The 15619-nt window shown below is 41.7% G+C and overlaps 1 protein-coding gene across 3 annotated transcripts in view; it reads right to left on the bottom strand.

Moving 5' to 3' along the window:
• Positions 1 to 7052, bottom strand: part of TRIM55 (tripartite motif containing 55) — a 40668-nt gene extending 33616 nt beyond the window's left edge. For all 3 annotated transcript variants that reach the window (XM_061171486.1, XM_061171487.1, XM_061171488.1), the window contains exons 1-2: positions 6885 to 7052; positions 6177 to 6349 (exon numbers count right to left, since the gene is read on the bottom strand). In XM_061171486.1, the coding sequence (XP_061027469.1) occupies positions 6177 to 6349; positions 6885 to 7052 (341 nt within the window). The remainder of the gene's footprint in view (positions 1 to 6176; positions 6350 to 6884) is intronic.
• Between the last annotated feature and the right edge of the window lie 8567 nt (positions 7053 to 15619).

Raw genomic sequence — 15619 nt, 5'->3', positions numbered from 1 at the left:
GTTTACCCCACCACTGCAGCCTCTGGCCCCAGCAAAAGGAGTGAGTGTGGAGGTGGGCTGGGGGAGCCCAAATCTCTGATTATTCATCTCGGCGCTGGTTGGAGGTAGTTGTGTGTAAAGAGGAAAAATATCAGCGAGTGCTTTATTAATTTGTTTGGGTCTTCTCCTGCCATTAGCACAGAAAATTAAATGTACGTAACTTCCTGAGGACTCAGCAGTGGTTAAGAGTGGGTAGTATGTGCTCAGTGAATGTGAACAAATTACACGGAATACTTTAGGCAATAAGAAAAGTGCAAAATGTTGTTCTGGGACATAGTGGTACCCCGGAAGTCCAAATCTCACAGATAATCCGCAAGTTTCAGTTTTCCCAAACCAAACCAACCAAAACTTTTCAAAGCTGCCCAGGTCATAATGGAGCATTGGGTTTGTATGTGCTAGTGAGATTTGCACTTCCGGGGTACCACCATGTCCAAGCAATAAAGAAGCATGAGAGAGGTAGTGACAAGTTATTGCTGCTTAAGGATAACCTGTTAGCTGCAAAATCACCTGGAGAGCCCAGGTTCACATCACGTGGTAGGACCTGGTATATTCCCCTAACCATCCTCGTGGTTTAGGTGTTAGAATACATCAAGATCAAAATTATGTCACCTTGTGATGCTATAGGCTCCCTCTGGAGATCATGGGGGGAAGGGTGGTTTTAGCTTACTTATACGAAATCTGGAATTTTGATATGTCCTATCCAAAGACTGGGGCTGTTAATAGTTTTCAGAATTGTTTGGAAAATTTAAATACAAATCCAAAATCTTTCCTCATTTTCCCAAACATATGATTATTTAGAAGCATCTCAGATTTGGAACTGAATTTTTATTTTATTGAAGTGTAGTTGATTTACAATATTGTGTTAGTTTCAGGTGTACAGCAAGGTGATTCAGTTATACATATATATATTTCCAGATTATTTTCCATTATAGGTTTTTACAAGATATTGAATATAATTCCCTGCTCTATGCAGGAAATCCTTGTAGCTTATCTATTTTTTTAATATAGTAGTTTGTTTAATCCCATACTCCTAATTTATCCCTCTCCCCCTTCCCTTTCCCCTTTAGTAACCATAAATTTGTTTTCTATGTCTGGTGTGAGTCTTTTTACGTTTTGTATATAGATTCATTTGTATTATTTTTTAGATTCCACATATAAGTGATATCATATAATATTTGTCTTTGTCTGACTTACTTCACTAAGTATAATATTCTCTAGGTCCATCCATGTTGCTGCAAATGGCAATATTTCATTCTTTTGTATGGCTGAATAATATTCCATTATATATATGATGGTCTATTTCCTCCACTGGAATGTCAGCTGTATGAGGGCAGGGGCCATGGTCTGTCTCCTTTTTTGCTGGGTTCCCAGTGCCAAGAACAGTGCCTTGCATAGAGTAGGTGCTCAGTACATATTTGTTGAATGAATGAGAAGTAAAAGGGAATTTGCCAGATTCGTGGACAGTGTTCCCTGTGCTCTAACATAAAACCGCTCATCTGGAGAAGGCGTGTGAACTATGGGGAAAGCTTAGTCACTTGGCTCTCCTGAGTGGCAAAGGAAAAGACCAGACAACATCCTGAAGACTCCACTTATAAATGACAAAGGCCTCTGGGAGTTATCTAGAGACTAGGAGTGGTGATTCAGTCTCTGCTTGGCCAAAGGCTTCTCTACCTCTAAAACCTTCCCTCCCCTGTGCCTACACCTCGTAATAAATGTCAAGCAAATGTCCAGAGCACATTAACTGGGAGATGGCACAGCTGATGCTACTGCGGCCCCTCTACCCGAGGCATTTCCCGAGGGTAGCCTGCGTCCCACGTGCTGCTCTGATGTTAGCAGCTCTGACCAGAGACGATATTGTAGAGCTCAGATATTTGCAGGGTATGCAATACTGAAAATGTGGAAACAGCCATGGGCTCTTCATTTAGTGTCGATTGTGGTTACTTTTTCATTATGCAATACAGACCAAGGACTGCCTGCAATATTCCTTATTAGGTTGTTCTTGTTCAGGTGGCAACACAGGTCGAGAGGCATCCCCCACTTACAAATGGGTGTAGAATGAAAACCTTCAGACACCTTACGCCACATAACAGACTTGGGACAAATGTGGCATGTAGAATAAAGATGCAAAGGCAGCTTCATGAGGTGAGGGTGTCCGAGCTCTCAGTTGTGGTTCGGGTCTCAGTGCCAAATGCTGGCTCTGGCCCCCAGCCGTTCCGTGCAGGCTAGTCTCAGGGAGTCTGCAGCCTCTTCCCTCTGCTCTCCGGGGTTTCGGGGACCATCCTCAAGTTTCCTGAAGGATGGGCATCTGGTGCTGATGAGGCATTTCAGGCAGTACTTTTGGGTTTTTTTAACATCTTTATTGGAGTATCATTGCTTTACATTGTTGTGTTAGTTGCTGCTGTGTAACAAAGTGAATCAGCTATATGTATACATATATCCCCATATCCCCTCCCTCTTGCGTCTCCCTCCCACCCTCCCTATCCCACCCCTCTAGGTGGTCACAAAGCACCGAGCTGATCTCCCTGTGCTATGCGGCTGCATCCCACTAGCTATCTATTTTATATTTGGTAGTGAATATATGTCCATGTCACTCTCTCACTTCGTCCCAGCTTACCCTTCCCCCTCCGCGTGTCCTCAAGTCCATTCTCTATGTCCGCATCTTTATTCCTGTCCTGCCCCTAGGTTCTTCAGAGCAATTTTTTTTTTTTAGATTCCATATATATGTGTTAGCATACAGTATTTGTTTTTCTCTTTCTGACTTACTTCACTCTGTATGACAGACTCTAGGTCCATCCACCTCACTCCAAATAACTCAATTTCATTTCTTTTTATGGCTGAGTAATATTCCATTGTATATATGTGCCACATCTTCTTTATCCATTCATCTGTCGATGGACACTTAGGTTGCTTCCATGTTCAGGCAGTACTTTTACAGTCAAACTGATCTCAAAGTTTAATCCCAACTCAGTTTCTCCAAGTGGTGGCCGTATGGCCTTAGGCGAGTTCCTTCAACTCTTTCAGGCTCAGCTTTTACTCATATCTGAAAATTGGACTAGGAGTCTTCTAATTAAATATGACAGAATGAACACATGCATTGATTTATTTATGTTTCCTGCTGAAATCCCACTAAAATGAGAGTAAGGGAATAAAAAGGTATAAATCAATAAGGACAAAAAATGAGCAAAATGACAGCAGAGGAGAGATGCAACCAAATGTTGGAAACTGGGAACAGCTGGACGAAGGGAAGTGACCTGCTTGAAATGCATCTTGGTTCTGCTGAGAGCCTGCAGGGTAAAGGCTCACAGGACAAGCTGCTCAAGCTTTACAGGCTCCCCCTGCAAAGGCCCTGGGACTGCAGAGGCCAGGCACCCAGAAGGCAGGAGTGCAGGGCAGATGGGGGGGGTACTGGAAAGAGGAGGACTTTTTGCACACTTTAGGGGATTACTTGAGGATGTGCTCCACAAAAACAGTAGAGTAAACCAACAAAGAAGACGACAAAGGATCCAGGAAACAAGGGTTTCAACCCAGGGGAGAGTAAAAGAAAAGTAGAAGATAAAGCCAACCACACGGGGGCTCAGCCCTAATTGTCTACAGTGAAGTCAATTGATAACGTCTGAAACTGAAAAACCGAAGAATAGGAGCCTGCTAGTAGCATACACACATCACTGGGTGATAAATGGCAGAAGAACAGCTGAAAGAATTAAACGTGGCTGACTCTGGGGAGTGAGACTTGGGGGCAAAGAGAGAGTAGGGCAGGGAATGCAGCTCTCTTTAGAGGCCTTGTAGTGTGATTGGAATGTTTAAAATTATGCATATGCGTAGGAATTACTTTCAATAAAATATTTAAAATACTTGTGAGAATTAAAGAATTACACATGATTCATGTGTATAGCACCCTGAACAGTGGCTGACGCATATTCAACACATATTGGTTTGACTTGCTGTATTTTAAAGTTAATTATTATGTTCTTTTTTTTTTTTGGCCGTGGGACATGTGGAATCTTAGCTCCCCGACCAGGGATTGAACCCGTGTCCCCTGCAGTGGAAGCGCGAAGCCCTAGCCACTGGACCACCAGGGAAGTCCCATTATGTTCATTATTAATATTAGTGAAATTAGTTCCTTCTCGCATCGCGCCCCACCCCCAAGCTGTGGCTAGTTCAGCACCAGGCAGAATTCTAGATAAGAAGGCCAGGTTTTATTGAGACCTACAATCTCTAGCCATTCTGTGGGAGGCCAGAGTTGACCAGCCCCTGCCCTTTCTGCTGCCACCTTAATGTGGGCCAGGGTTCATCTCACTCTGTATATCAAAGTTATTCCAGAGTCACCTCACATACCCTGAGGCTTAGGATTCTGGGCTGGTACAGCTGCCAGCCCTCAGGGAACAACTGGGTTTATGTCCAAACATGTGCCCGAGCTCTCTGTACAATTTGTGGTTTTGCTACCAATTAAAAATGTCCCAAAGGCAAGTCTCAGGTTCAAGAAACAGCAGCATAAGAAGAATTTGATAATCACAAAAACACCACTAGGCTACTCAGCTGTGAGCTTCATTGTTAGAAATTGGTTCATTGCTTTTAATTTGTTCACCTAGGCACTAGTTTTGGCAGATGCATTGCATAGACTTTAAAGCCAGGATGTGTCATGTAGTGTTACGCTACATATTTTAACATCTCCTTTTCTCGGGATTACATAACAATTATTGTTATTATTTCACATCATTCAAGCTCTCACTGTGGCAAGTAGCAAAACAGAAAATTATTGCAATAAATAGAACGTGTAAGAAGATTTATGGTGTTGCTTAAACATCTGGTACTTATGGAGCAACTATTCTGTGCAAGGCACTGTTGCAGGCACTGAATCAGTTGTTATATAAACAGCCTTAATAATTAGTTGGTTATTAATTGGCTGGTTAACTTTTTGAAGAGACAGTGTATCTATTTGCATCTTAAAGTAATGAAATAAGATGAGATCAGATCTTAATTACAACAGTGGTACTTTCCTTCTTCTCAAGAGATTTTGGAAGCGAGGGAAATAGCCCACTCTGTATCTCTGCAATATTTCATCAGCAATTCTTCTTCCCAGTGCCATCTATATCCTGGCACTACCTAATTTAGTTTTGAATCTTAAGCAGAAATGAATAGCCATAGCAATTATAATAATTATATGTTCGATTTATAGAACAGCTTTCCTTCTAAGAGCACAAAGCTCTTCGAGCCCTGCAGATGTTCCGTGAATCCGTGTCTCCTACTAGGAAGCACAGTGAGATCATTTCTAGATGGTCTCAGTATTGCTGTCAAGTGCTATGGACTTGACTGCCTTGTGTACAGTTGAAAAAGGGCTCCTCACACCAGCACTTCTAGGAATGACTCCCCCTGTGTTGTCTCTAGGAAAGGAATTCTATAGCCAGTGTGATTCGATGAATAAGAAGCCCTTTTCAAAAAAATTAAAAAATGACTGATGTATATGCTGCGTGTCAATCAGCAGGTGAATGCCAAGAGTAATCAGGAAGAATAACCTAAAGAATAGGGAAGCATAACCTGAGCTCCATCATTTTTTTTCCTCCCATGTCTCTAAACTCTAAGTTGCTAAATCCCAGGAGTCTACCTTGCTTTGCTACTTCCCAGAGTCACTACCATGACTAACTATGTCAGAGGATTTTGTTTTTATTATTATCCTCTAGATAATTTTAAAATGAGACTGTCTGAACTAAGAACAGGCCGATTTTGGGAGGTGCCATTTCTGTTCATTTTCTGTAGAGTTTTGCACTCTAATTTTTCTGCTGTCTAGAATCTGGAGCTATAAAGGAGCTGTGTAGCGCAGAAACGTCTACAGGGGATGTAATACAAGGCTGGGGGTAGGGCAGCATTATGCCTCTTTCAGTATCACCATCTGGACTGGATTAGTGTTAATGAGTTACTTCATTCTGAAATTGATACAAAAGCATGGGCCCCAGCTTCCTTCTCTCCTCCCAAGAGCAACTCTCACTCCCACTGGGAAGGACTGACTTGGAAAAACATTTTCCTATAAAACAATTAGCCCCTGATTGGTAAACAAGCATTCAGTATAGTGACCCACTAAAACAAACAAACAAATAATAAAGACAAGCTTCAGATGTGTCTGACACACAGGAGAACCCTACCTGGTGGACTCCTGCTTGTAGATGTCAATGATATTTTCCACCAGCAGGTTCCTCTGAAGCCCGTAGATCCCATGTCTGTCCAAAACCACTTCGTGTCTGCAGGATGGGCAACGGAATCGGCCCCCCGAGGCCACAGTGCTACCTCCTCTTGTGGGCAAGTACGGGTTAGAGGCCTGTTCTCGCCAAGCAAGGAAAGAGGAATTGAGTAATGCCACAGGTAGCTTTTCAGAGGCTTCTCTTCACTCTCTGTTACACTATGAACAACATCAACTCCTGCTTTCAGCTTGCTGTGAGATCATCCCTTAGGGCATTATCAGCAAGTGGTCCTGAACTGCAGGCCCAACACTTATCCACAGTCAAGTGCCATGTACCATCTTCAGCATGAGGTGCTTTTCCACCCAGCATTTTCATAACCAAAAGTTCCAGCCAGAAACTCCAACATTAATGTCTTGGGCAGTAATTTATTTACAATTTTGAGACAGATTCAATTTTTTTTAAACAAGTATGATTCTTGGTATTGAAATAAAATTAGATTTGAGAGTAAGAAGGAGGCTGACAGCAAAGTACGAAGCAAATCACTTTTAAAACTTTTTTTTTTTTTAACAAATGCACACTTACACAGCTTTCTAAAGAAATTACCTCAAAGTTAAGCGCTTGATTCGGAGAAGAGGGAATCTTTTCCACCCCCTACATTCCAAACAAACCTACCTGGAAAATGTCACTGGCACATTTCCTACACAGGTTATGCTGGCAGGGGAGAATGACCACGGGTTTCGTGAACATCTCTAAGCAGATGGGACAGATGAGTTGCTTCTCCAAGTTATCCATGGTCTCCTGCTCTTTGGAAAAAGACTTGTAATTCAAAGACGCGCTCATCTCCTGGCCGTCCCTGTGCGCTCTGCCAGGGAAAGGGTGCTTCGAATGGTTTCTGCAAGTGATTCCTGGAAATAATTCCAAGGATTGTGTGATCAAGTGTCCTTTACGTTTCTTTCCGTGGAGGACATTGTTTCAGGCCCAGGTTCAGAGTGGGGCTGGAGCTGTTTTTAGCAGCCGAGGGTCACATGACAGCAGACAGACTTGTCCATATAAGCCAGTGACAGGAGGATGGATTCTGACAGGTGACAGAGAACAGGGGCCAACATTCCCACCCCAGGGAGTGAAGAGAGTGGGTGGGAAGGAGGATTACAAACCCCATTTAGACGGGGTTGTGAGGAGAGGGAGGTGAAGCCGACAGTTGTCAACAACAAATGCAAATGTTGGTGCCGAGTCACTGAGCTATGCCCCCTGTGAGCAATCAGTAAGGGCTGGGTGATGGGCTTCTCCAGGACCAGGGAGAATGTAGTCCAAGAGTCTCACTGTATAACGAATGCCATTTCTGCCTTGAGAATTTAGGAAGTGAGTCACCAAAAGTAGCATGATCATACTATCTTAGGTGAAAACAAACAAAGCACGTCTTGAATATCATTATCCTGGCTTCACAAGGGTAATCAACTAAAAAGACTTGCTTAGTGTTAAATATTTCATCTTTGTGAGGGTTGTGAAATGGGAAATATTTCAACTTAAAAACTGATTTCAAATCTTTTCACCATAAAAGTATCCGCAAAATTTTTTTTTAAGTACATATATTTTTTTTAATTAATTAATTTATTTATTTATTTTTGGCTGTGTTGGGTCTTCGCTTCTGTGTGAAGGCTTTCTCTAGTTGTGGCAAGCGGGGGCCACTCTTCATCGCGGTGCACGGGCCTCTCACTATCGTGGCCTCTCTTGTTGCGGAGCACAGGCTCCAGACGCGCAGGCTCAGTAGTTGTGGCTCACGGGCCTAGTTGCTCCGTGGCATGTGGCATCTTCCCAGACCAGGGCTCAAACCCGTGTCCCCTGCATTGGCAGGCGGATTCTCAACCACTGCGCCACCAGGGAAGCCCCGCAAAATTTTTAAAAAATCCAAACACCAGTTGATCCAATTTTTTTTAAAAAAAGTTGTGTAATAAAGCTCTAGTATGCTCTTTTCTCTCTCTTTTTCCTAATCCTCCTTCATCCTATACACCACCACCCCTACACACACCTAGAAACACAAAGAAAATTTGGCAATCTTTAAAAATTTTAGTTTGCACCAACAATCAGTAATGAGGTAGTAACTGGCACATGGGGTGGCAGACCCATTATTTTATTTTGCCATATAGTGGGGGACAAATATCAGTGCCATTTTCAGTGGAAGTGAAAATGGAATCCTGCTTCCACACCTGGGTTTTATCTGATCTGAAATATCTATACCCCTCTGCATTTGTCTCATTTACCAAGTTGATTTTTTTAAATGATAGTTTCCCTGGTCATTTCTGAGAATTCTTGGTCTGCTCTTGAGTCATCAATTTCAATTCTGATATTTGCCAGGATTTTGTGAAACAACTGTTTCATCTATATGTTTTATTTAAAGATTTAAAATCAGATCAAAAATGAAATAAGAAACACATGTCTATACTTTTATGTGATGAATTTGCAGCTTTATTTCTCCTTGATTTAAAAAACCCCATACAATGAACACATTTTGTTAGCACAGCCCCAGGGTGCACTTAATTACCAGTAAGGAGTAGATCGTTGTGACTGGTTATGTGTGCCCTTAGTGCTGTGTGCACTGAGAGTTTATTGAGACTCTAATAAGCTCTATTAACTAATAATAAGTTATACGTATTCATAAACATTTCAGGGATCTTTGGAGAATTTTGTTATTCCTTTCAATGTCTGTTTAGCAACTACAGTGAAGAAGGGAATTGGTGACATTGTTTTACTGAGTTAATTCAGTTCACCTAGCCTAGACAGTTAACTGTGTTTATTGTTACATGGGCTATGGAGGTCTGAGCAAAATATGAGAGCTATTTTCTAAGAAAGATGAAGTTTCTACTGTAAAAGACCTTGCAACCTAAGGAAAAGCACTTAAACTAATACTATACACTATAGCCAAGCCTATCCTTTTAAGAGGAATTCATTCTTTCAAAAAATATTTGTTGAGTGTTTATCATGTGTCTTGAAAGACGAACAAGATACAGGTCATTGTCCTCAAGGAGCTCAGTCTAATAAATAGTAGAGATAAGACACGCATATACAGAACCCCAATACAAAACAAAATGTGATAAAGAACTTCAGGGACTTCCCTTGTGGTCCAGTGGTTAAGACTCTGCGCTTCCAGGGGCCGCGGGTTTGATCCCTGGTCGGGAAACTAAGATCCCCATTCCGTGCAGCATGGCCAAAAAAAACCAAAAAAAAAAAAAAAAAAAAAAATACAGAGAATTCCAGAGTTGGAGGAATCAGGAGGGCTTCATGGGTGGGGTGGCATTTGCACTGATCCACTGAGGAACCTAGACAGCAATGGGCATGTCGTTCTGTGGGCAGTGGGGCGTAGGTGGGGCCTCCAAGAGAAGGCACAGAAGCAGAGAGGAGTGCCGGGAACGCTCAGAGCGTGTGGTGCTTTGGGCTGGAGTGCAGAGCATGCTTCTGGCACATTGGCAGCCCATGAATACTGGGCTGAAGAGTTTTTACCACTTAATAAATTAGGCAACAGGAAGTCGTTGAGAGTGTCTCACAGGGACGTTTCCCTGAGAGCTGTGCATTGGTGAAATTAATCTCAGTGGTGGTTGGGATAGGTCAGTGTGAAGGTGACCTGGCTAAAGACCAGATGGGAGGTTGTTGCCAATAGCCTAGGTGAGAGGTCATGACGCCCTGGCCGGGTGACGAATGGCAGTGGGGAAGGAAAGGAGGAAATGGACTCTGGTGGCTATGAGAGTAGAAATCTCAGGGGTGACTCAGATGCCTGAGCCAGAGCAACCAAGATGATGCAGTGAGAGGTTGCACAGGGAGTCAGGAGGTCCAGCTCCCATGTCCACCTCACCTGGTGATCCTAGGAATGTGACCTCACCTAGTTGGATTTCAGTTCTTTTATCTGTGAGTGGGGTTCATAACCTAACTTAGCAGTATTTGTAGAAAAAAACACTCTGAAACTTCATGAACATTGAGAATCCCCAGGTGAATTATTTGATGGAGAGTTGAACCCTGCCCTCTCCTTTTACTCTCTGCTCCTTCTTGCCCTCTGCCTTTCATTTTGTCTTAGAACTGCCCCTGGAAGCTACAGAGGAAACTAGCAAGAAGCCCGCAGGAAGAAGAGCCAGGTTGATGGATAAGAACCACCTTCCCCTCCTCATCCTCTTTCCTCCATTCCTGCTCCTCCCCCTCTCAGAGACCAGCCATCTACGGGGTGGGCATGTGAGTTGGGAGTGGGACACGGGGGTAGCACTCTGGTTCCTAGGGAGGAACCAGAAAATTTTAGTCAGCTCCCAAATCATTCAGAGTCTGAGAGATGGCAAAAATTCTGGAAATGAATCAGAATTGAAGTCAGCTTCAAGGCTCTGGAATTTGCAGTGGACCTGGGCCTCCACAGAGATGCGAAAACCAGCTTAGTCTCCTGAAGGTACCCTGGACTCTATAGGGGTGGTGCATGACTTCCTCCCCTCTCCTACCCTCACCCTAGCACAGGGGGTTGAAACCAATCAGGGGTAATTACACAGGAAGTTGCCATAGTTTGAAGCACCAATTTCCCCCCATTCTTGAGTCCTACCACACTGCAGTACGGGTGGGTTTAGACACATTGAGAAGCTGAAGCAAAACCACCATGGCTCTCACGTCCTCCAGAAGTTTCCCAAATCCCCCAGATAAGTCAAAGGAAGCAAGATGGGTCCCTAAGAACCTGAGTTTACGCCCACAGTGGACTTGGCACTGAGGGGTGACAACAGAAAGAGAAGACTCTTGACCTCTTTCAACCTCTAGCTACCAGGCCAAATGAACCCAGACTTCAGGGTCCAGCGAAATGTAGATCTCAGTGTGTTCTTAATCTCAGGGAGGGAGAAAATGAGGTTCTAAAATCCCTTACTTTAGTACTACACCACTACAACAAACATAATAAATATTTGCAGAGTACCAATCATTTCTTAGGATAGCTCTCTAGAGTAGATATTATTATCTCCATTGAGCCAACTGGGGCTCAATGAAGTTAAGCAGTTGCGCAGAATGACACCTTTTGACTCATCCACTAAGCTACCCCACCCCATACTCTACAGCACATTGTCCATTAGAATTTTCTGCAATGATGTAAATGTTCTACATGTGTGCTGGCCAACCTCTAGCCACAGGTAGCTATTGAGTACTTGAAATGTGTGTAGTGCAACTCAGGAACTGAAATTTTTTCCTCATTATTTATTTATTTATTTATGGCAGCATTGGGTCTTCATTGCTGCACGTGGGCTCTCTCCGGTTGCAGCGAGTGGGGGCTACTCTTTGTTGCGGTACACGGGTTTCTCATTGCGGTGGCCCCTCCTGTTGCAGAGCATGGGCTCCAGGTGCACGGGCTTCAGTAGTTGTGGCACGTGGGCTCAGCAGTTGCGGCTCGTGGGCTCCAGAGCGCAGGCTCAGCAGTTATGGCACACGGGCTCAGCCGCTCCGCGGCAAGTGGGATCTTCCTGGACCAGGGCTCGAATCTGTGCTGTGTCCACTGCATTGGCAGGCAGATTCCCAACCACTGTACCACCAGGGAAGTCCATGAATTTTTAATTTTATTCCATTTAAACATGTTTAAATAACCATATGGGGCTGGAGGTCACCATATTGGACACCAGTCCTAGAACATAAGATATTAAAAAACCTTTGGGGAAAATTGAAATGTATATGAAGGATTCTCTGGCAGGAACTGGGTTCCTCTCTTTTGGTGGATTTTGTACTTTCTGGTTAGGGTGATATGAAACTCCTCTAACCCCAGAATAGTTAGAAAAGCAACATCAACTCTAGATTCCAACTTGCAAAACAAGACAGAGCACTCTGGGGAATAGGAGGCATTAGAAAGTTCCCAGAGAATCAGTGTCAGAATCAGTATACTTCCCAAGGATTCCAGAATGTCCTCAGCATTTCATTTACCCATGTTCTTTTTGTCTCTTTAACATACATAATTGCAAATCCAGGTACTTGAAAATAATCTAGGCTTAGCTCCAGGAACTAGCTAGCCATTCATCAAACAAAACAGATGGAAAGTGGAACTAAAGGGAAGTAAAAAATAGATATAGTTTGAAGCAAAGCAGTGAGGCAGAGTGCAGCCCTGGAGGAAGAGAAAACAAGAGCAACTGGAAAGCTGATCTTGATTTCAGCTCATTCTCTAAGGTGGAGGAAGGAGAATTCTTCCTTCTTTTACCCACCAGAAGTGAGAAAGTTGGTGGTCGACAAAATCATTAAAACAAGGAGAGAAACACCAGACTGTGTGGATATGGAGGCAGACAGTAGGGGTTGCTGGAGAAGAAGGTTTAGTTAGACCGGAACACTAGGTCATGAGTGGACTGAGACTTTCAGGTCAACTCCAGCACCAGTTAAGTCTCCTGAAAATCACTTTAATCCCATGCCAAAACAAAGGCCAATGCTTAATAGTTTACAGACCAGGTCCTCTTAAACTAAGACAATGAGGTTGTTAATTTTTCCCTGCAATATTGATCCATTCATCCGTCCATCCATCCGTCCGTCTTCTTACACCAAGGACTCTTGACATCTACAAAATGCTTAACATTTTCCTTCTGTTTACATTGTCAATCTTTTCAGTTTAGCTGTTTTTCTGGCAATAGGCAGCTTGAATATGTGATTTTAAATTTTTTAGTGAAAAGAAACATTTTACAAAAGCTAAACTAAAAATGAAATTAACTAACTTGAAAAGTACTTAACAGAAGGTAAGTGGCATTTCTTTCATTAGATAGTTTGCAAACTTCTGGCTGAAAGCTTTTTTTCTTCTTGATAATTAATCCTTCTCCAAATCTGTTGTTTATAAATTTTACTTCATCATACATATCTCTAAGTAAATGTTAGAAAACTAACATATTGTACTTTCCTCTGAACATTTCTTGGCATAGTTCACATGCCAGAAATAAACAGTGACAGTCCCTAAAAGTAGCAAATACTTTAGCATAAGGCCTTCCCAATAGCCATGTCTGAACTCCTTACCTTGGCTCCAAGATCAAGGACACTGGGCTCCACCCTCAATGCACACAATCTAGTCTTACCTCCCCTCCACCCCAGCCTGCTAACTGATGTCTCTGAATTTACTCTTGCCTTCTGCAATCTGCTTCTCATGTGTCACACTCTATTTAAATCCCATTAATGGCCATATTACCCCTAGGGATAAAGACATTAATCCTCACTGTGATCCCTAAGGCCTGACATGATTTGGCCCCTACCTACCTCTCTGACCTAACTGTACAATAGAAATAAGATGTGAGTGACAAATATGAGCCATATATAAGATTTTAAATTTCTAGTAGCCACATTAAAAAACAGAAACCAATGAAATTAATTTTATTAATATATTTTATTTAACCCCAAACCATATAAACTATTATCATTTCAACATATAATCAGTATTTTAAATAATGAGATAGTTTTATTTCTTCCCTTCCAATCTGGAAGTCTTTTACTTCATTTTTCTTGCCATATTGCACTGGCTAGAGACCCCAGAATGGTTTTCCTTGCTTCTTTCCTGATCTTAAGAGGAAAGCATTCATATTACTAAGTATAATGTTAGCTGTGTGTTTTTCATTGATGCCCTTTATCAGGTTGGGAAAGTTCCCTTCTCCCTACCTTCCAAGTTTGCTGACAGTTTGAAAAATCAGGACTGGATGTTGAATTTTGTCAAATGCTTTGTCTGCATCTACTGAAATGATCGTGTAGTTTTTCTTCTTTAGTACTGTGATGAATTACCTTGATTTTTGAATGTTGAACTAGTCTTGTATTCTTGGAAAAGACCCATTTGGTCATGATGTATTTTCCTTTTTATATATTGTTGGATTTAACTGGCTAAAGTTTTGCTGAAAAATTTTGCATCTATGTTCATGAAGGATATTGGTCTGTAGTTTTCTTTTCTTGTAATGTCTTTGCTTGGTTTTGGGATCAAGATAATGAGGGCTTCATGGAATAAGTTAGACAATACTCCCTCCTCTTCAATTTTCTGGAAGTTTGTGTACAATTGGTGTGATTTCTTCCTTAAATGTTTGGTAGAATCACCACTGAAGGCATCTGGGCCTGGTGTTTTCTTTATGAGAGAAATAAATGAGCTAACACATGTGAAGTAACTAGAACTGTGCTTGGCTTGTCAGAGGTGCTGAATAAATGTTAGCTGTTAATTTTTTAGAATTCGTCTATAGTTTCAATTAAAGTAATAAATGGTTATTACAGAACCTAGAAAATATTTTTAAATTTTAAGGAAGAAGAAATCACAGTAATCCTACTAGCCAAAGATCACTAGTATTAACATTTTAATGCATTCTTCAGTGTTTCCTACAGGTAATTCATGCTTGTTTATATTGTTATTGTTTATATTGCTCTGTGCCTACTTTATTCACTTAATATTCAATAATTAACATTTCCCAAGTCAGTAGAAGTCCTTAATAAATAAAATTTCAAAGGCTATACTATTATATGGTCATACCATAATTCACTTAACCATCAGTTTGTATTTTTAGAATTGTTCTACTTTCCCTGCAGAGGAGATCCAAGCACCTCTTTCCTGCACTTTCATATATATTTATATAAACACTCATATAAACTCTAGAATATTCCCTCCAGGCCTTCCCTCTATGGTGTGCTAATAACATACACTGATAACAGCTAATGTTCATTGTGTGTTTACTATGTGCCAGGCACTGTAAGAAGGGCTTTACATTAAAAGTAGGTACCATTATTATCATCCCTATTTTACAGATGAGGAAACTGAAGTACCAAGATGTCAAGCAACTTGCCCAAGGTCACCGAGATAGGGAATGGCAAAGACAAGAAAGTCTATCAGGTTTCGCAGCCCACATGACTAACCATTAGGCAATAGTGCCTCTCAGCTTATATCTATAGACTTTTTATATGAATTCCATTCCACACCTGAGTTGCTGATCCTGAGCTATTGAGTTCTTGCCCAGCTCACTTGTCCCAAACATGTGTTCTCCACCCAAATTTGGGGTGCAGTTGCTAACAATTCCCTTACTTATTATCCGTTTCTTGCTCTTGTAGTTCTTATAGTTTCACTGCCAGCTCCTCCAGCCCACCAGCTAGAACACCTGTCATCCCAACCAGAAATTGGGACATATCATCTGATAAAAGGATTCTTTTTCCTACTTTGTAAATTTGTTTTCACGAAAAAAAATGATGTATTTTAAGTGAATCATTATACATTCAATAAAGAGACTTTATTGAAAAGAATTTAAAATGGAAGCTGCCCTAGAAAATGAAAGACACGCCAATAAAAAACAGCAGGTTGTACACATTGGTAACAAAAATATACAGGTTGTCTAGAATCCTAAAATGGAAATAAGATAAAAGTATTTTCACTTCTCAATTGTCATCCTCATAAAAGGTATTATCTCTGCCTTTGTCTAGGTTTATAT

Source organism: Eubalaena glacialis, chromosome 17 (genome assembly GCF_028564815.1).
Source record: "Eubalaena glacialis isolate mEubGla1 chromosome 17, mEubGla1.1.hap2.+ XY, whole genome shotgun sequence".
Taxonomy (NCBI): domain Eukaryota; kingdom Metazoa; phylum Chordata; class Mammalia; order Artiodactyla; family Balaenidae; genus Eubalaena; species Eubalaena glacialis.
This window is presented reverse-complemented; position numbering and strand designations above follow the sequence as displayed.